This window comes from Geospiza fortis, unplaced genomic scaffold, assembly GCF_000277835.1.
Source record: "Geospiza fortis unplaced genomic scaffold, GeoFor_1.0 scaffold351, whole genome shotgun sequence".
NCBI lineage: Eukaryota > Metazoa > Chordata > Aves > Passeriformes > Thraupidae > Geospiza > Geospiza fortis.
In genome coordinates, this window is record NW_005054419.1 from 2,433,929 (window position 1) to 2,456,045 (window position 22,117).

General features: G+C 42.5%; 1 protein-coding gene across 1 annotated transcript in view; it reads left to right on the forward strand.

Annotated features, from left to right (window-relative positions):
- The window catches only part of LOC102044817 (collagen alpha-1(XXII) chain), a gene marked incomplete at its 3' end in the record, with an annotated part of 130,581 nt that overhangs the window by 55,652 nt on the left and 52,812 nt on the right, over window positions 1-22,117 (forward strand). Inside the window, exon 4 of the mRNA XM_031061611.1 lies at window positions 9,480-9,554. Coding sequence (XP_030917471.1) covers window positions 9,480-9,554 — 75 coding nt within the window. The remainder of the gene's footprint in view (window positions 1-9,479; window positions 9,555-22,117) is intronic.

Genomic DNA, 22,117 nt, shown 5'->3' on the forward strand with positions numbered 1-22,117 from the left:
GATGTGGACAGCAACCAGACAAAATTCTGAGTTTGCTGAGGTGCATCCATAAAACAGCATCCTTCATCCAGGGTGTGATTTTAACCCTGGTTTCTTCTAAGAGGAAACTAAAATCACTTACTTTTCCTGAACCCTCTCCATTTTGCAAAGGCAATGCTACAATTCTTTACAAAACAAAACCAAAGTCTTAGCCAGAGTCATGTCTTGTATTTATACAGAAATTTCTTTGCTTTCCTCTCATGATATATTTATACTGCTGCTGGTCAGAGTCCCAAAGCCACAGTTAGAGTAGCCCCCAGAAATACCCACATGGAAGAAGATACTGTTCAATTTGCAGTGGTATAATTACACCAGAAGAGTAATGGCAGTCAGAGCCCTCTTAAACTCAACCTTGAGCTATATTTCTCTCTTGGAAGTTATTTGAGAACAGCTAGTGTATATTTATTGATCAGTTGAAAAGCCATGAGCTTTGAAACAAGTTGCTTCTAATTAATTCACTTTTGGAACTCCTGTGAGGGAACAGAACGCATTACCTGGATTTCTCGTTATTATTCTGGACAAGTAATTGCTTTTACAGAAATTTAACAAATAAAATAACATTTGTGGTCTGCCCAGGATTTGCTTTTTAAAAAAAAATAAAAATCAATTATAAACTGTGACTTGGCATCTCAGCTTTCTGGCAGTGCTCAGATGAGGAGAGTCCACGCTCTTGTCTCCGTATTGTGGCACATGGGAGGATAATGGACAGACTGTCTTGTCCCTCCAGCCAGCAGTGGGAACTGATGGCTTCAGCAGATCTGTAGCTGCACTGCTCCATTGGGCTCATCTGGGGAATGTGCCTTTGGTGAATGCCCAGTGCAAGTGAGATTGATGTAGTTTTATAGCAGAAATTCTGTATTGTTCCTATTCAGTGAGAAGCAACCTACTGGAGCTTCGCACCGAGTTTATTTTTAACATCCCAGTCGTTTCAATTACAGGACTAACACAGAATTGCTATTTAAAAACCAAATAAAAACCCCCACCTCTCATATGTTGATAGCATTTTACAATGTTTGAGTCCATCCTAAAATCAGTCATTGCTGTAAGAGATTTGCATTTTTTGCTACTGCTGCTACCAGCTCCCTGTTGTGAAATTTGCTGCTGGCGGAATTTTGCTTCCACATTACTTAGCATAGGAGAAAAACGTAAGAGAGATCTGCTTGAGTATGTGAAATGCTTCTCCTGTTTCTACAACCAGCATTTGCATGTGGGGAACTGATCTTTATAAGTTTTTAAAGGAGTGTAAAGCACAGATGTTTTACCTTGGGTCTTCTTACGCACCACAGAAATCTCATTGTTCATTAGACAGGTGGATATTGGAATTGATCCATGTCCAATGGTGCAAAATCCAAGAATATAAAAACTTTATTTTCTAAACCTTAATGAGTGAGAAAGGGGGAGAGAATGATGGAATTTTTTATGCTTGGCAGTTCTGTGGCTGTGAGATGGTGGGCAGATGAGACAATCTACCTGGAGTGCTTTCTGTTCCATCCACAGGCTGCTCATTCCCATCTGCATCCCTAGAGAGGCTCTTTGTGCTGATCTTTCTGCACTCTTGGGATCCTCACTTTGGTGGGTGAGGTGGCTTTGTCTCATCGAGGTGAGCAGTACCTCTGATCTTTGGTCTTCATCTGGGACACCAGGCCAAGCAGGAAATCCTTTTAGCCTTGCAGCACCCTGTTCTTTCCAGCCTCTGAGGCAGCAAACACCTAAAATTGTGCCAAAGAGTCTAGCAGCTGCATCAGGAGGGACATGTTCCATCTGTGCCAATAGAGCAGCCCCTGGGGCAGGGCTGCTGCTGTGGCTGCTGGCTCCTGGAGGGTGTGCTCCAGCACAACTTCACCAATATTTAACTGTCATCCTGTTAAATATTTTATGGGTCATTAGCATGAAGACATGCTCATGGCAATTCATCTGCTACAGCAATGGTTGGCCACTCAGGAGAATTGGTGGCTCACTCCAATCAAGGACACTTAGCATGGTGAATCTTCACTTCTTTCCCAAAATGAGAGAAGGAGGTGGACTCATGTCCCAGAGCAGCAATCAGCTCCTGGCCTGGACAGAGAGCAGCTGCTAATTGCTTTCCTCAAAACCTTGTGCTGTTTGCTGACAAGCTCCTTGGCACACAGTCTCTGTGTTTGTTTAGGGGCAGACACAAGCAAATTAGCTTGGAAGTGCCAAGGCCTGATGCTATTTTCATAGCCCCCAGAGTGCCACTTATTCCCTGTGGGAGCATGTGCAAATTAATTCTGTATGCTGCTCACTTAAATGGTGCTAATTGCATCAGTCCTCTTGACAATATACTTCTGCTGCCAGTCATACCAGGAGTTTCTAGCATTTGTGTGGGTGCATGCGAGAGGGAGAGGTTCTCTGAGCATCCTGAGGTGCAGATATCCTTTGGAAAGGTGAGTCCTCACCAAGATTCAGGAACTTCTCTAGAAAATTTTAAAGAGCATCTGAAGCTGACTTTATGGTTGGATTATGGGGTCAGCCCAGAGATGGGGCTGATGGGCTGTAAAGGATTCCCTGTGCTGGTGGAGATGTGTAATTGTCACTTCTTATGTGCTCTTGGGGTGGGAGCACTTCCAGTAGCATTGTCTCTTTTGGAATCAAGATCCAGAGCACAGTGCAAAGAGAAAGGAAAAATAAAAAAGCCAATTGATAGTAACAAAAGGAGAAGAGAGAGATGCTTGGATCCAGGGTGAGAAGATGATATAAATGCACAGTGAAGCCTGCCACATTGTGGGGAAAACAGTATTTTTCACATCTCTCTTATCTGAAGCTCCAGTGTAAGTGAGACAGGACAGGAAGAAAACTGTAGGAGAAGAATTTAACCTTTTTTTTGTAAATTATTTTTATTTACTTTTTCATCTTCAAAAGGACTTCAAATGCTTTGCAAATGCCAGAACTCCCTGCATTCCTCCTGTCCCTATTTAAACAGGATACAGTATTGCTTTGCTGTGCATGCAGCCCCCTTCCCACTTCCCCATTTGCACTGAATGCATTTCAGGATTGGTGGCCTGTGACCATAAAATCAATTTAGCATTGTTGCTTTTGATCTGTATTAGAGAACTCCTAGCAAAGGATGATATTTACGGGCTGTATCTGAACTAAAAACTGTAAATGTGGCCAGAAGCATTCTTGGGCAGTGGAATGCACTCTTCTGCTCTGGGGTCTGGCAATTTCTCCCCAGGCAAGCTGAACATTTCTGGACTCCAGATAGGTGCTTCCAACATGCCAGGGAGTGTTCCTGGTCAGCAGCCCTCTTGTTTTGGAGGCTTAGACCGTTTGCTAGCAGAGATATGGGCTTGAACACGCCTTGGCCTCAGTGCCCAGGAATGCACCCAACCATGCTTGTTTTAATTGGACGGATGTAACTCTGGTGCCTTTGATAGATGTCTAATTTGGGAACTGTGTGTTCCTAGATTTCCCCCAGAAACAATGGAAAGAAAGTGGCTTTTTCAGGGCTACATCAGGGCATCTAAATTGGGTTTCTGCTCTGAATTGCTCTTTGAAGGAGCTCTGCTTCTCCATTCTGTAGAAAGAGCCTTTCAAAGAAGAGTGTCCTCTTGCCTGGGACCTTAAATGAGTGTTGCATGGGAGTGGTCTGGGGTATAATACTCTGCAGTAATTTTGCTTACTCTCTGTGTGGAGCACACCATCTGCTGAGCAGTGCCAGCACTGAATTGATGGTCACACAGAAATTCACTTTTTCTGGCTACTGTGCTGGAAAAGGGGAGGGAGCCCTGTGGACACAGATCCCCAGAGTCCCCCTGAAGTCACTTGGGACTTTCTCAGCAGACAGGGGAGCCTGGGGAGCAGTTCAGCTGAGCGCTGGTGCATTTTCAGAATAATATTTTAGTGGAAATATATGACAGCTTTATGAGGAGTAGGGTGGGCTGTGGCTGAGTTTTCTCCACCTGAAAGCTGTGCTGTTGTGAGGGTTTGCTTTTCCCTTTTCATTTCACCATCAGCATTCATGAGCTCTACAAGGGAGCTGGAGAGGTTTTTTTGGCAAGGGTTTGTAGTGATAGAAAAAGGGGTAATGATTCTAAATTGGATGAGAGCAGGTTTATATTAGATATCATGAAGAAATTCTTCACTGTGAGGGTGGTGAGGTACTGGAACATGTTGGCTATAGAAGCTGTGGATGCTGGATCCCTGGAAATGTTCAAGGCCAGGTTGGATGGGGCCCTGTGAAACTTGGTCTACTGAAAGGTGTTCTTGCCCATGGCAGAGGGATTGGAAACAGAGGATCTTTAGGTCCCTTCCAGCCCAAAGCACTCCAGGATGCTCTGATTCTATCACTGTAGTGACAGAGAGCCTTTGTGTGACAGCAAATATGGAAACCTCATCCAGCATCACTGTAGGCATTATTTGAAGGAAAAAAGACAGAATCAGCAGCCACAAACAAGTGACTTTCCTGGCACTTATGGACTTCAAACCCCACGGTGTGAATATTCAGTGTAATTTCAGTAAGGAAAAGAGACTTGCACAAGGCTTTAAACTGCAAGGTGTAATCATATAATTGCTGTGATGCTCTGTTGTACCTACACCTTGCCGCAAATTATAATGTTAGTACAGACACTATTGCAGTATCATTGCACTGTCAGGGCTGCCTGCCACTGTAGCTGAAAAAATGCCACGTTTTTCCTTATAAATTTGTTTCCATGGTGGGTGGCACTTTATGGATTGTGTTATTTTCAGGGAAAGAATATCTCACAACAAACATTTGCCAAAAAATATTCAGTAATATGGGCAGAGAGTGGAGGCATTCTTTCAAAAGATGCATTTTTAAAAGAGTGAGGGGAAAAAAACCCTTAAATTTGGAAACTATAAAATGGTCTATGTGTGATGTTCTGTAAAAGAAAAGAAAAGAACAAATAGAGGTAGTACTATATATAGGAGTCATCAACTGACTGCAGGGAATTAAATGTGCTGGAGGAGCTGCTGCACAGAGAACTGCCTGAGTAATTAAAGAACAGAGCTAATGGGCTCTGGGAAAGCTCCTCTGAGAAACTACTTTCATGAAATATTATTGAGTTTAGGAAAAAATTTTCTCACCAGGCCCCTTCCCCTTCAAGTGCAATCTTCAATGGGAAAATTATTTCAATGTAGAAAAAATTTGCAATACTATCTACATAAGAATATGAAACCCACCCACTCAACCCAAATTCCTCTTTCTTAGCAGGCTGTCTGCCTGCAAAGTTTTTCTGCCTGTAAAGTTTTGGGAGACAGCTTTTAGGGAAGCCTGCATTTGCCCTGCATTGCCTTATTCGTGGGCAGGATTACGAGGGGCTAAACTTCAATGTCAGGGGATGAGACAACTCAAATATTTGGATTGGGAGTATCACACCTTTTGAGAGAAACTAGAGAATTTCTCTTGTGGGAATGGAATAATGATGGAGATTCAGTGTCTGAATCTCTGCCAATGCACTGGGTGCTGCTGAGATTCTGGAATCCTAAAATTCTCAGTCTGGAAAGGAAAAAAAAAAAAGAAACATGATAATAAATAATGTTTGCTTTAACCTTCTTGTGTTTCTGTTCTTACCTCTCTACTTTATTCTTGTGGAACTTGACAGCTACACATGTTCAGCATTCATTATACACCAGTCCCCAGAGGAGCCCTTGTCAGCTGAGGGCTTGCTTATCCTTGAAAGAATTAAAATGAAAAGCAAGAAACTGCTTCAGCAGAGTCCTATGGACACAAGGATGGAAAGCTGGCAATAAAGTGTTTGCCACTTTACAGAGAAGGTTTCTCTATAGAAAGCCCTAAGGGGCAGCAGAATCACACCTTTCCTGGCCAGAAATTGCTATAGCAGACACAATACTGCCATTTCTATTTCTATTTCTATTTCTTTCTCTTTCTCTCTCTCTCTCTCTCTCTCCTTCCTTCCTTCCCTCCCTCCCTACCCACCTCCTTTTATCTCCACTCCTTTCTCATTCTCTTTTATTTTCCCTTTTGTTTTCTATCCAATTTCCTTGAATTTCTTTTGAAATGGCTTGGAGGCAAAGAGACTCAAACAACCAGATCACTTTTCCAAACTTGCAGCCTGATTGTTACATTTTAATTGCAGTAGGTTATTTAATGTTATTTTAGTGTCAGTGAATGTTCCTGAGCCAACACATTCTTCTGATATGTCTCTTTGCAGAACATGTACTCTGTAGGACATATTGTCTCTTGTTTTAAAATATTTGAGAGCTTTGGGATTTTTTTTTCATAGGGAAGGTTCTAAAAAAATTATGTTTGAAGGCTTAAGTCCCTCCTCATCAAACATATCTCATATTTGTTTACAGAAAAGGGGGAATCTGCAGTTAAATTACTCTCAGAAATGCTTCCTTCAACAAGAAGCCCTTACAAACCAAGCACACAGGGGGTTCCTGGGCTGCCAGTGCCCATGGGCAGCTCCTGCCCAGCCCCTCACCTGCACCCCCAGGTCCCTCTGGGCAGGGCTGCTCTCAGCCCCTCCCCTCCCCAGCCTGGATGAATACCAGGGGTTCCCCCAGCCCAAGTGCAGCACTGTGGCATTCACATTCTCTGAAAAAATCCCTTCACCCAGGATTTTTCTCCTGGGAAGATGAGAAGCCTCAGAGAAAAAGGAAAACAATTCTTATCTCATTTGCTTTGCCTCTGTTTTGCTCATGTGGGATGTGTTTGGAGATTGTTTATCCAACAGGTGATTGTTTCATTGGATTCTGGTGTGAGTTGTTTTGACTCTTTGGCCAGTTGGGGCCAGGCTGTATTGGGGCTCTGGAGGGAGTCACAAGTTTTCATTTTATCTTTTTAGCATTGAGTAAGTATCCTTTCTGTATTCTTTAGTATAGTTTAGTTTAGGATTCTTTCATATAATATAGCATCATAAAGTAATAAATTAGCCTTCTGAGAACATGGAGTCAGATTCATCATTCCTGCCTGCCACAAGGGTCCCGGCTTTACAATACAGCACCAGCACCTGGTCTTGTTAAACCTGATGAGGTTTCCATGAGCCATTTCTGGAGCTTGTCCAGATCCTTCTGGATGGTCCCATCCTTCAGGTGTGTCAACAGCACCACTCAGCTTGGTGTCATCTGCAAATTTACCCACACAGAGCTTCCTAGTCCCTCTAATTATGGACCTTTGAAATGTTGATAATGTAAGGCTATTAGAAATTGAAAAATGGTCCATATGTATAGGTATAGAGCAATTTTCCTGATCTCACTCACAAAAAAGTAATGTTTGATATTGAAGCCAGTGAAAAAAGTATTACAGGGAAGGAATTATTATGTATCCCTATTCAAGAATTATAATTTTATGAGAAAGGGGTTATTACTAACAAAACTAATTTTCTTCTGCAGAGTTACAGTTTGGTTGATATGGTAACTACCTTGATAAAATACATTTGTTCTTTAATAAAGTACATTTTTTCTTAGGCACGGTTACTATGTATTGAGTTGCATTTGCATTAAAAAGTAGCAGTCTACAATGGATTAAAAGCTGACTGATCTCGTGTAGCAGGTGTCAGTGGAAAGTCATCATTCCTGGTGCAACTGTAAAAGAATATTTAGCACTTCTGGAGCTATTAAAAATTTCCATGAACCCCATGGATATAAATGCAAAATCTTTGCTGATAAAATTTTTGGATAAAGCAAATGATTGACAGAATATTATATAAGGTTGCAGACAAGAAAGAAGTTTTAAACAATACATATTTAAAGGCAACTGCAAGCAGAGGATGTAACAGGCAGGAGAGGCTGAAAGCTCAGGTCAGTCAGCTGTACTTTCTCTTCTGTAAATCTGTAGAGATTTACAAATTAGCAGAGCCTTAGCTGCAGTGCAGATTTTTTACTGTCTCTGCCATTTTCAGTGGGTGCTCATTACTGCAAATCCTCTGAGCTTCACAAGCATTTGCTCAGAGTTTTGCCCGGCAGTAGCAGAAAAAATGGGCATAAATGCTCATTGACACTAAAATGTTCACCTGTGTCTGGGGTTTCATAGAAAGGCTCCAGCAGAAGGAGGGAAGCTTTTGTCTTGCCTTCCCAACAATGCAGCCCTGGGTGTGGCAATGAGACCTGGGGGCTCCTTGGGACTGATGGATGTGCTGTCAGTCCAGCACTCTGCTCCTTTGGACATACAAAGCTATGCTGATAACTGGGATGGGAAAGTACCAACCTAATTTGAGCCTCTGTGAATTATTTTGTGGCTGGAAAGTCACTGGAAAGTGAGCATTGCAATAAACTTCTTTCCCTTGCCAGCTATTTATGCTCATTCCTTAGATGCAGGCAGGAGGGGAGGAGTCAAAAGGAGCACAGGACATTTGTAAAATACAGGCAAAAGTGGAGCTACAGTTCTTTAAGAGGTAATAAAAGATTGTCCCTATCACTATCTGCCCATGTGAAAGGTCCCTTCCACACTTTTTGAAAGGCCCTTTTAATTAGTGGAAGGTGCTATAAGGTCTTCCTGGAACTTTCCCTTCTCCAGGCTGAACAACCCAAGCTCTCCCAGCCTGTTTTCACATGAGAGGAGTTCCAGGCCTCACATCATCTCTATGGCCCTCTAATAAGTCCAGTTCTATACCTATAATGACATATATTTATTATTGCTATTGCTGTTGTTACTATTATTGCTGCTTTGTTATTGTTATGATATTGAACATGTACAGACCTGATATCTCCACCAGTTCTCACTAAAATGATCCCTTGAGCTACCTGTCCCCATTGTTTACAAGTGTGCAATAACCTATTGATCTGGGAAAAGAAAGCATAAATAAAAGTTATTTCAAAGATTTGGCAGGAAAGGGGTTGCTACGTAGACAGTTCTCTGTGGAGAAGCATTTATCTGCAATTGTGTTGACACCAATTGGGAGCATGAGAAATGGCTGACAAATGCTGGGTATTTTCATGACTTTTTAAAACCTGTTTGTAGGGGTAATACTTTGCAAAGTTTTAGTCATTTAACTCCAACTTCTGCTTGAACAAAGTCAGGGAGGTTTTCCAGAGTAGGAGCTGTCCTTTCTGAAAAGTTTGAGCGGCACCTCAATGTCAGCTGCCCTTTCAGAATTTCCTTTCCAGACAAGCTGGGAGTGGAAGCACATTCTGTATTTTCCTAAGGTTTTTTGTGACTTTCAGGCAGATTTACGGACAGGAGAAAGACACAAACCCAGAGTGTTGTCCCAGCTGATGGAAAGGCTCAGTTCCTCTATTCTGTCTTCCTGTCTGGTCAGGCAGAAAAAAGTGGCTCAGAACCAGACACGGTATACTGCGTTTCTTGTCCATCATGAAATTAGGCTATAGGTGAGAGGAAGGGTATTTAGGATGTGCAGATGGGATGGGATTATTGCTGAGGAGCCACGTGCAAGCTCTGAACAAAACCCAGAAGATCAGATCAGCCTTTGTTAGTTCTGCAGCTTCCACAATGATGTGTTTCCTTGGGATAATTTTGTCCTGGTTCTTTTGCTTTTCAGATGTCCTGTGCCCAAATGTCCACGTGGAAGGAGACCGGTTCAAACACACCAATGGGGGCACTGATGAGATCCCAGGTAAAGAGAAACACATTCTGCTGTCCCTCTGGGAACTAAAATAACATTTCTTGTGTGATGCTCTGATTCATTACACCTTTCCTAGATGGAATTTTCTTATTCCAACACGTGTTCGGTGGTGAAAAAGTGTATTAGAAACTGTGAGGCTCCAAATGAGTTATCTGTTGACAGCCAACACCAAATTAATCACAAACTTTCTTTTGATGTGGCATCAAATTAAAAAGCCAGTGGAGCTTAGTGGAGTGCAATAAGTCTTAGAGATAACTTTTTCTCACCACTGCACATTTAATGAGTTTTAATGTCCATTTATTTGATCTGTGATTGTTGTGGAAATCCAAGCACAGTGGTAATTACCAGTGGAGAAAGGTTTATGTGTGCATTTATATAAATAAAAGATTTTCTGAAGCACTGGTGAGAGATCAAGGGGAAATACAGTCTGGTGATAGCTCTTGCTTTTCTGTGAGCTCTGATATATATTTTCAGCCAGCTGAAGAACTTAATGTTAGATATTTGTATGGGCTGTGCCTCTTTTCTAGCCTCCCAAGACTGCTTGAGCTGCTGGCAGATAAAAGATGCCCATCAAGGTTGCATTGGGAATAATTGTGGCTGACCCAAGGACATAAGTCACTGCAGTGAGAGGCTGAAGGTTCTTCTGCAGCTTGATTATGAGCAGAAATGCTCAGTGTTTGACAGCTTTGCAACTCATTCAGAATTTTTTCATTGGAGGATTTTCACTGCCTGCACAAAATACCAGCTCCAACTGTGCTGTCTGTGGGCAGCTTATTTTGGCTGCATTCTGATTACATGTGAGCCTGTGATAATGTTGGGTGGTAACATCTTTTGTGACCATTAGACCCAAGCAGATTATCCTTGAACACCTATTTTGAACTGCTGTCTGTGGCTGGGTCTTGCATTAACCTGTCCTGAAAGTCTTTTTGTCTCTGGGCTGGCAAACTTTGGAGGAACTGAGTCTGAATGAACCTATCTGCAGAGGAAACTGGTGCTGAGAATGAGTAGGAGAATTGTGTCCCTTCTCAGATGACCACCTTCTATGTGATTCTTTCCAGAAGAATGGAGCTACAAGTGGATTCCTATTTCCAGTTCATATTTATCTGAATTTTGATTCAAGTGCTAACTAGTGGACTCTATGGTTTTATTTGACTTCTAGAAAATATCTTTTGTTGAGCAATGTACAGGACAGGAATCTGGCACCAAAGTTTTGGGTAGAGTGAAGTGTACATGCCTATATGCAGTAATATTTACATATGTGTATAATATATACACATATATATAGACTCTTATATATATATATATATAGACTCTTAGTCTCTTCTGTAATATTTTTGAGGTATTTTTCCTCTTCTCTTCAAGTCCCTCTTCCCTCCTCGGAAAGAAGTCAATATTCAGAATTGAGATGTTCTCTTATGTTCAGAACATAAAAGATGACTTTGCTGTCTTAGATCTGTATGTTAGTTCAGGTTGGAAGGTTCCTATGGAAATCATCTAGTCCAAACTCACACTCAAAATAGGATCTCCTTCAAAATTTGGCCCATTTTAAAATTATATAAGATGTCTCAGGACCTTGTATAATTGAGTTTTCAGTTTGTCTAAAGATGGACACTTCACAGATCCTCTGGGCACTCTTCCAGTTCGGTCAGTATCACAGTGATCTTTTTTTATCCCCTATATTAGGGAATTCCATAAGCAGAAATTATTTTTTTGCAATGTCTGATCAGGCTGATCATTCAGGGCTGTCATGTTTTAGACCTAAGGGATATCTGTTCACTGTGAATATTTACCATTGCATTCAGTGTTTTAACAACAGATTAATTACAGCATTTAATTAAAAGTGACAACTTCAGTCCCTCACCACCAATACAGAGGACTGTAGAAGACTCCTGACTGCTCCTATATGGTGGGAAAATTATTTATTTCTTATCTTGTTACTGATGATCAGGAAAATGTGTGCACCTTTCTTGGAAAAAAATGGAACAGATAGTCTGAGTCTGCTGGAGATGGATCATATAAATCTAAGTGCTGTTCCACTCCTTATGTGCTCCTTACTTACTCCATAGCATTTTCTGGAGACTCTGGGCTCCTGGGTCTGATTCCAACAGAAAAAACACTACCTTCTTCCAGCTAAACTGGAAAATTCCAGTCGGCCCACTGTGCTGTGCTTCCCATTCCAAAAGGATGTGTTGTGCTGAAAGGTTTTGTGTTATACCCCAAAAAGCCCTTCATCTTTGAGGCACAGCCTGAGTTCTGCTCCCTCACACTTGGGAGGGAGGTTCAGCTCTGGGATGTTCTGTGGGTGACAGCACTCAGGGGGAGGCTGTTCCTCTGCTGTTGGAATTCAGGACATCCCTCTGGCTGTCCTGGATTGCCAGAACCCTGCCAGGGGGCTCAGAGACCCTGGCACAGAGCCCAAGACGCCTGTGACTTTGATTATGACCCATGGAAAAAGATACCAACCTTATATGAGGAGGTCTGCAAGCCACAAAAGTCTAAGTAGAATAATAATTAGTTTGTCATGGGGTGAAAAATAGATTTTTTGGGGTTTTTAGAATGAGGGCTCAAGGGGCAAGATGGAGGAATCTGGGCATGTCCAGCCTTTCTCCTTCTTCCTCTTGGCCTCCATCTTCTGCTGTGATGTTGGCACTTTTAGATTGGTTTAGAGTAGAAGTTCACTGTCTAACATAGGTGATAGGGATTGGGAAGTTATGGTAAATAATATACAAGTAGTTTTTAGTATAAAAAGATAACACTGCCCTGGGAGCGGGCAGAGTGCCTCTGTCTGACCTGCTGGACAGACCTCAGCTGGCCAGAGAAAGAATTTTATAGATAAGAAACAATAAACAACCTTGAGACCAAGAACTGCAAAGTTCTGACACCTTCTTTGAATGATGGGCTGGGAAAAGAGACTTTCTAATGTATCTTGGGGTCACTCTGGCCAGCTAGAGTCCCAACATCTGCCACCCAGCTCCTCATGTGTACAAGTGTTTCAGGTTAACACCTCTGCCTTGTGCTCCTCTAGGAACCAGAACTGATCCTTGCCCAACAGGCTCCTAACACTGAGTTTCAGAGCTATACCTTGCACAAATTTGTTTATAGATGGACACAACGTGCAGTCTCATGGAGTAGAAGTTGCAGTAAATCTCATTTTGGGAACAGGGAAAACAGATTTAAAATCTTCTTAGATTTAACACCTTTTCCTCTCTCAGAGAGGGACAAGACGTCAGAACTGAGTGCCAAAAATCTTTCTGAGGTTTTTAAATTTTTTTCTTATATTTTTATTGGGTGAAATGCAGCAGCAGAAGGCACAGACAATTGTTTCACACAAGGCATCACCAATTTCAGCCCATTCTTGCCTACCCTACCTGCTAAGAAGTTATAGCATGACCTGCTACATTTAGTTCTGTGTTTGCATTTAAGTGGATGGATTGAGTCACTCTGTATCAGCAGAAGTAAAAATAGAAGCTAAAACATAAAATGAGCTATAAAAGGAGGAACTCTGTGAGATAAAGGGAAACAATGGTGTGGCTGAGGTGGAAGATTCATGGGATTTTGTTAAGCCAGAGGCTGAGAATAGGAGTGAGGTAGTGAAAGTGGCTCCATGCAGAATCAAATAACTGCATCAAAAAAGCCCATTGTGATCTGGAGGACAGCCAAAGCTCTAGACTAGTATTTTCCTATAAAAGACAGATGATTTCTTTTCTTTAGACAAACTGGACTAAGTAAATCTCATCTATCTGCTTTTGTTGAGTACTGCATTGAAAGGCACTGCTAAAGTGGAAAAGGGTAGAGATAAATAAAAGTAAAATGAGCCAGAAACTGCCTGGCAGAGAGACAATCATGAAGTTTCTAGGAAAGGGAATAATGAGTTAGAGTGTGTGCAGTGATGAAGTCCTTCAGGGTCCAGTTTTAGGTCTAATCTCCCCTGTGAGTTTCCTCTCTATGGATCAGGATCAATGGCTCCAAAACCCAGGGATTTTTTTCCAACTTAAAAAGGTCAGTTTAAAAGGGCTGTTTTGGTAGGTATGGATCAATATCAGGACTATAAACTATAAACTCCTCCTGTGTGAACTGATGGGGTCTTAGTCAGCAGCAGTTTGTACATCACAGTCCTGTTGAGCTGGAGAAAATGCAAAGGTTGTTACTGGACAAGGTAGAGAAGGGAAGAATTCCTGAGACTGAACAGGGCTTCTGGTTACTGCTCATCTAGAAAAGTTTGCTCAGACCTCCTTGGTTCAGGAAAGATGGATTCAGCCTTGAGGAGCTCTTAGTGGGTTCAGGAGCCAGAGAGAGGCAGTTAAAATCCTGGGTTTGGTTAATCTTGCAGTGTGCAGGTGGAAAGGGGAGATAATATTGGTCTCTGTAAATAAATCAGAAGAACAGCAGGAGGGAGAGGGGGGAGCCACTCAAGCTGAAGGACAAAGGCAGCAATAGGAAATTACTGTCAGCTGTTTAAGACATACATTCAAGACATCAGAAGAAGGTTGAAGCTGTCAGAGATATGAAGCACTGGGACAAGAGGTGAAGTAGCACTGATGGGGACAAGCAATCAGTGATGGATTGTCCTGAGTCCTCTCAGAGCAGAGGTTTGTACTCTCTGACCCTCTGGTCTCAAAGCATTTAAATAAGAAATCTCCAGCTGTAGCATTCAGGAAGGGCTGCCACAGTGAAATGGGGTTGCATGAGCAAGAATATATAGGCAGCTTTACGACTGAGAAAATTTTGTCAGTGAAGTGAAGCAGCAGCTGTTTAACAGTACCTAACATGTGAATTCAGAATATAACACTGAATATGTTTCTGAATGCATTAGAAATCAACAGGGAATTTTGAAAGAAAGGAAGGAATTTACTTAGAATATCATTTTATCATCCAGGAAGTCTGATATTTTAAACTCATGCTTAATAATGGTTTAAACAAAGTCCTTAGAACATTCTTGTGGGCACTATGTTTTGAATGGTTTTTTTGAAAGAGAAATAAAGACAAAAGAGGATTTAACTCATCTGCCCTAAAATACTCAGTAACACCCCCCTCCCCACCTTTATTGTATTTACTACTTCTTATTATGCTAAATTGTCTTTAATAATTCTTACTATGCTAAACTGTCATTTTCATTCCATCAGCATTTAAGAACGGGTTATGACCAAACAGAAAACACAATGATAATATTTTGCATCCTGCAGATGAGACCTTTGTGTATTTTTAGGAGCTATAATATTGCATCAAAGCTACATCTGATTGTTATTTAAAATGAATTCTACTTCTTGAGGTTTTAAGACTTCACATTTGAATTATTTGTATTTTAGACAAACCTGCTGGATATGGGATTTAGTTGCAGAAATCTGGATGATCCCTGGAATTAAGAGTGAGCTGAGCTCTAGTCCTGAACATTACCAGAGGAGATAATACTCCTCAACAGATACTGGCTGCTGCTTTCAGGGGACTCTGCCATGGAAGTAAAGAAAGGCCTGAAGTGATTTCCTCAGAGTGCTAACAAAAATAAACCCTGGGGAAGGACAATTCCAACCAACACATGGCATCAAACATCCCACACTGGATGGTGTTAATGGGGCAAGGGAGGAACATGAAAGCCCTGACTTTAACTCCTAAGCAGCCACACAGGCTGTGTGTGTGAACAGCAGCAGAAACTGCATTATGGGTTCTACCACAGACTGACCTCAGCCTCCAACTCTTCCCTGTCTCCAAAACCTCCATGTGAAAATGACCAAAATTCCAAAACATTTATGACCTGTGTGTTTCTCTGTGACTCTACAAAGGGTGTTTGAGCATTTTACAAGGAAGGCACTGGTTGTAAAACTGGTTCCCTACAATTACAGACTGCAGTGGCTGTGTTTAGCTGTCAGTGTGTCTCCAGTTCCTGTGGTTTGCAGCACAGGGCTCACATTCCAGAGATGACAGTGACTCTCTAGCTAATTACAATATCCCTGGGACTATTTATATTTGCCCACTAAAGCACGTGGTAGTATGAGAGAACTGCAGTGTCCAGGCTGCTGGACCCGAGAATGAGCACATTTGACTGACGTCCTCCTGGGGAAAAAAGTGTATTTGTGGTGCCTGTGTGGCAGGCACTGTGCCCTTCCTTTGCACTTGGCAGTCTCCTTGGGAAGCCCCCAAGGTGCCAGTGAAGAGTCCATGAATGGCTGCAGAGATGTGTGGGGGATCACTGCCTTGGCACAGAGGATGCAGAGACACACTGGTTAATGGCAGAGACTGCCCGTGGGCAGTGCTGGTGGAGCAGGCTGCTGGTGCAGACACCACCACTCTCCTCTCCATCCCTGGGTTATGCACACACAGGCAGGACTGGAAGTCGCTGCGACACTTGTGGGAGATGGGGCAGAAGGATGAAGCTTTAGTCACTCTGCTCTCGTGTTTTCCAGTGATCCATCACTAGGCAGCGCTAATGGGATAGGGCTCAGGGCTTCTTATTTCCTCCTCTCCCCACATTTTCTCTAGGAAGTCCCCCAGAAAATGTGAAACTGGTCTGAGCTGAGTTTGAAACTGAGTTCCTGACATATGGACATCTGGCAATAGCAACTGTAAGTCCTGAGAAGCAAACAGGGAAAGAAAGAGCTGACCTGCAATCACAGGAGTTATGTGAGTCTCCTGTGAGCTGGAGAAAATGGCTGGATTTGTGCTGTGAGGTGGATTCGTCCTCTGGGCTGGTAGATGAGATACCTGCAGTCCAGGTGACCTTACTGAGGTCCTCTTGGCTCGTTTTTCAGGAGTCTCTGTACAAGTCTTATGAAGAGCAGCTGAAGGAACTGGGGGTGTTTAGCCTGGAGAAAAGGAGGCTCAGGAGGGACCTTATTGCTCTCTACAGCTCCCTGAGAGGAGGGTGTAGTGAGCTGGGGCTCAGTCTCTCACGCCAGGTAGCAAGAGACCAGAGGAAATGGCCTCAAGTTGTGCCAGGGGAAGTTTTGTTTGGATATTAAGGAAAATATCTTCACTGATAGGATGATCAAGCATTGGAACAGGCTGACCAGGGAACTGGTGGAATCATCACCCCTGGAAGGATTCTAAAGGCATGTAGATGTGGCACTTGGGGACATGGCTTGGTGATGATCCTGGCAGTGTTAGGTTAATGGTTGGACTCGATCTTAGAGATCTTTTCAACCTTAATAATTCTGTGATTCTACCTTCTACTGTGCAATAGTTAATCTCAACACTATAGCCTAGAACACTGCACTTAAAAGGTCTTTGAAGTTTTTCAGAGGTTGACAAATGGTTTCATTTGTGTTCAAAGGCATTTTAATATCCAGTAACTCTAAAAAAACTCAACAGGTGAAGCAGGCCAATAATTATCAATAAATCATCTGTGGTTTCTAAGCACAGCCACTGCAGGCCTGTGGGCTGGCTGTAAACTGTGCATGCCCAGTGTCCAGACCCACCAGTTATCCAACATGGGGACCTTGGCTTCTCTAGGATTTGTGGTCAGTCAAGGAATTTCCCTTCTACAGGAAACTGAATAATTGGTGAGTGAAAACGTACAGTCACCCCAACAGGGAGTAGGGAGTCACCAAAGTGTGCATTGGGATTAGGAGCCTGGAAATACTGGAGCCTCCTCTAAAGTATGCACAACCAGGGTGACACCAACAGAGCTGGGATGAGTTCTTTGAGTTAAAAAAAACCCCATGTTTTAAATTAATATTTTTTCTTAATATGGTCAGAGATTTAGCTATTTTACAAGGCCATGGATCTCAATGGAGTCCTGACACAATGAATGACCTGACAACATCAGGTCTGTCCTGGAGCAGGCAGCCTGGCTGAGCTTCTCCAAAATGTCAGGAAATATGGAGATGGAAAGCTGAATTTACTTTAAAATGTGCTTCTGCAGGAAGTAAACTGCCAACAGCAGAGCAGTCCCTGTGAAAGCCTTTCTCTGATCTGAGTCCCAGCAGTGACAAATTCTGACATCTGCATTCACAAAGAAGGTTTAGCAAGAGTTAATCATGCACATGAAAGTGATTCTTTGGCTGGTAGTATTTGCTTTCTCCCAGAAGTTAAACAATCCAGGTAGTTTTCTTATTCCAGTGCCTTTTAGATTGATGAAAAGGAAATAAATTCAATTTTGACTGTTCATAGCCCAAGAAGCAACTAATCCTTTGGCTATAAAAAGACTAATAGGTTGTCTAACTGTGATATACTTTTAGATATTTTTCAGTCCAAATATTTTATATTAATTCTCCTTCAGAAACCATCCCATGGATTTTTCATCAGTGCAAGCTTTCTGGTTATTGTGGACACATGAGGGGAAGAAGGCATATATAGAATCTGAACAAAATACTTCTAATTCTTGGAGTTAAATTAGTCTGTCTGATGAGAATTCTCTCTGATGACAGCAGTGGAAAGGATTTGGGATAGGTCTAATCTGTTTTGTACTGGTCACCTGGCATAAGCAACCTTGACAACCTCTTAAAGAGTAGTCCCTACCTGCTTTCATGTCACTCCTTGTTCATCACACCTAAAATTAATGGAAATATTTTTATTTTCACGAACAGCTTATTGGTTGAGTTTTCTTACAGCCTAGGCAGCATTATGGGGAGAATCTAGCAGATCTTAGTAAGAAGCTTTTCCTTAAATGTATTTTCTTTCCTTAAAAGTAATACTAAAATTAAAAAGTAATTGCTTGTGCTGAGATCCTTCCTTCCCCATTACTATCCCAAGGGATGACTTTCCAGATGTGCCATTTTATGGTTTTCTGGAGGAACACAGAGCACCTTGACACCTGAGGAACTCAAAAGAGGCTTTCAAAATAGAGGAACTAATTAAAACCAGAACCTAATACAAATAGTCTCAGGTAATTCAGCTGGTACAAGCCTATCTGGCACACAAAGGACATCAAAGGAGTAATGAACTCCTGTTTAATCTTGTAAATCAGTGGAGCAGGAAGGAGCTGAAAGAGGGCCTGTGGCACCAAGCCGAGTGTCCATTACTGAGAAAATGGAGATGACTTCCACACAAGAAAAGCCTTCAGTAATGAGCCAAAGAGTTCAGTGTCAAAACCAGCTTTCAGTGTTGTTCAATATGCCACTTGCAACTGTTTGAAAACTGAAGAGCCAGAAGGGTAAGAGAGAAGCAGGGGACAGATGCAGATAAACAGAACAATGCACCACATAAAGTGTTGTGTTATTAACATGGGATCAGGTGTTGAAAGGTGCTGCCTCAGAGGCAGCTGCTGTGTACATGAATTTATTTCCTGTTCTTACAGCAGGCTGGGGGTTAGATTACAACAGCCTTTACACGAGGTGGGATGCTAGGATTGTGTATCTGCTTACTTGCTTCTATTTTTAATTCTCTCTCCTATCTTTGGCATAATTTTCTTGCTGGTTTATATTCGCTTTATCTTTCCTGAAGTGTTATCTTTTCTTTCTTGTGTAAAGATGCCAAGTGTTGCATTTTCCCCCCTCTGTTTTGGCTGAAACTTTAGACTGATGTTTTTGAAAGAATGACCCCATATTTCAGTTCAGTGACTACCTGTTCACCTGCCTCACTGCCTCTGGAAGATTGCTCCTTTTTGAAGTATAACTCCATTGTACACCTCAAGCAAGGTTTCTGCTCCTCATAACCCCAAATGTGGATTGGTGCTCGAGCTGAGCTCAAACTCCTTTTTGTGGTCTGCATGGGACTCTTGTGGCTTGTTCCTTTCCTGGGGCCAAGGAAAAGTAGAAATTGTGTTTTCCAGTGCTGTGAAGGAGAGTAAGCAAACCAGGAACAGTAAAACAACAGCCTGAGTGACTGTACCATCATCATTATCATCATCATCATCGTCATCACCATGTACCGGGGTAAATCTGATATATAAATTTTATAAAACTGAGGCCGTCTGAAATGTGCTCTAAGCCTTATTGAGTATGACCTAGAAGGTACTAGGCTTGCTGGAAGATATCTCTTTCATGCTGGGGTAAGACCTGTTCCATCTTTTTTAGCAAAACCTCATCATTAGCTTAAGCTCTTAGCTGCTCTCCCCACTGGAATATGGGGATCTGGTGAGAAGAAAGTTGGGTCAGCATGAAGTGCTGCTTGAATCCCAGCTGGAACATCAGTGGAGAAAAAGGTTAATAGCAAGAACCTCTTTAAAGCACTCTTGAGACCCTTAATCTATAGACTCTGGAAAGTTTTATAGTTCCAAAATTCCCTTGCAAGCTCCTTGTAAAATTTAGCTAACTAATTTTTTAAATGACCTGTTCAACCCATTTAGTCATCACTGCAGTGCTTCATGCAGGGCTTGTGGGCAGCCAATAAATCTCTGGTTTGTTCCTCCAGAGGTGCTGTCCTTAATGTTTTGGGGGTAAGTCAGGGAACCACTGCTGACTGATGATGATGAATCAAACTTCTGGAGAGCTGAATGTGGTGTACATTATCCATCCAAAAATTAACTGCTTCTTTACCCATCTTTTCTGGAAAGGTAGAATACAGTGAAATAAACAGGGCAAGAAGACAGAACTTTTATCCTTTGTAAGCCTTTGTAAGTAATTTCTTCTGACAGATAGAGATAGTTGGAAAAAAAATTTTTACAAACATTTGCAATGGCACAGGTCTGAGCAGTGTGAGCTGCAAGACTCATGCTCCTGCTCTTGTGCAATGCCTTTGACACTGTGCTGTGAGACAGGCTTGTCTCTAAACTGGAGAGACGTGGATTGGACAGGTGGAATTGGATGGGCTGGCATTCAAACTGGTGTGGTCAATGGCTTGATGTCCAAGTGGAAACCAGTGGTGAGTGGTGTTCCTTGGGGTTGGTGTTGGAGCTGACATTGTTTGCCATTTTTTGGTGACATGGACAGTGGGACTGAGGCACCCTCAGCTTTGTTTGCTGAGCACACCAAGCTGTGAGTGCAGTAACACACTGGAAGGAAGGGATGGCATCCAGAGGGACCAGGAGAGGCTGGAGGGGTGGGGCTGAACCTCATGAAGCTCAGCAAAGCCAAGTACAAGGTCCTGCACATGAATCAGAGCAATTTCAAGACCAAATCCAGGCAGAGAATGTATTGATTGCAGCCCTTGAAGAGAAGGACTTGGGGCTGCTGGTGGATGAGAAGCTTAACATGTCTCAGCCATGAGCACTTGCAGCCCAAAAAGCCTGAAGTGTCCTGGGCTGCATCCAAAGCCCTGTGGGCAGCAGGTTGAGGGAGGGGGTTCTACTCCTTGATTCTGTCCTCATGAGACCCCATCTGGAGTGATCCATCCAGGCTTTGGGGTACCCAACAAAAGAAGGACATGGAACTGTTGGAGAAAGTCCAGAGGAGGCCACAAAGATGCTCAGCAGGCTGGAACACCTCTGCTGTGAAGATAGGGTCAGAGATCTGGGGATGCTTAGCCAGGAGAAGGGACAGGGCCAGAGAGACCTTCTTGCAACCTTCAGTACTTAAAGGGGGCTGAGAGGAAAGCTGGGGAGAGACATTCTAAAAATGCATGTGGCGATCAGACAGGGGTAAAGGGCTTCAAACAGGAAGAAAGTAGGCTTAGATTAGATGTGGTTGCAGATCCTTTGAGATAGACACTTCAGTAAGGTCTTAAAATGCGGTACTCACTCAGCTCTTGACAGGGTTTCTTTTCCTGTGCAGGAAGAAATGTCAGGAACAGCAAAAATGCTGTAGCAGATAATGGCTACAATAACAATAACAGCAGCACATTCTGAATAAAGTAAATAGTCTCTTATTTGGGATTTGGACACTTCTACTCTTGCCCTGAACTGAACCATCTTGGCTGTCCAGAAATAGCTGCTTTCAGTGTAGAACACTGTGGAAGATAAAGATGCCAAATGTTTAGATACAGGAGAAAAAAAAATAACCTCCTCTACACTCTGCCTTGACATAACTGATTGCTAGACCTATCTCATTAAACCTTATTTTATGGCATGACAGCATATTTTTCCTCTTTTTTTAGAGTATATATTAGCACAGAAATTAATTAAGATAACAAAAACAATGGCTCCTTACAGTGGCAATAACCTTGCAGACCACACTGACGGAGTTAAAAGGGACACTGAGGGCATACAGGCTCTTCCCTGTGGGCACAGGGCATCTGTGAAAACTTAACTTTCAAGAGTGCAGAGATGTCAGACAAGTTCATGTATTTGCTGAAAGCCTCCCAGGTGTTACTGTTTTTCATAGGAATTCACACACTGAATAAAGTCCAGTGCCACTGACCATCCTCCAGTAAAAGCAGCATGAGCTATTTTATCACAGGCTGTACAGATTGCTGTTTCCAGAAGCATCAGTGAAGCAGCAGGTGATGACAACTCCCCTGATCGTGGCCACTGGTGACACTTCATCAATGCATTGGCAAGGCTGATAATTCAGCTGGGAGTTTGAGCAAGAGCAGAGGATGGAACATTTCCTGCAAAAGCTGCTTTGTTTGATATTAGTGCTCATGGCTGGCAATTCACTGGAGTAAATACATTCCAGACACCACACTCGAGGCTGTGATGTCCAGTGCCTTTCCTCCTCCCTTTCTCACTTTCCACATTCCTCTCCAGGCTGTTGTCTCACCAAAAACTTTCACAATTAGAAGTAGCCCAGCTGTTCCCCCTGTGA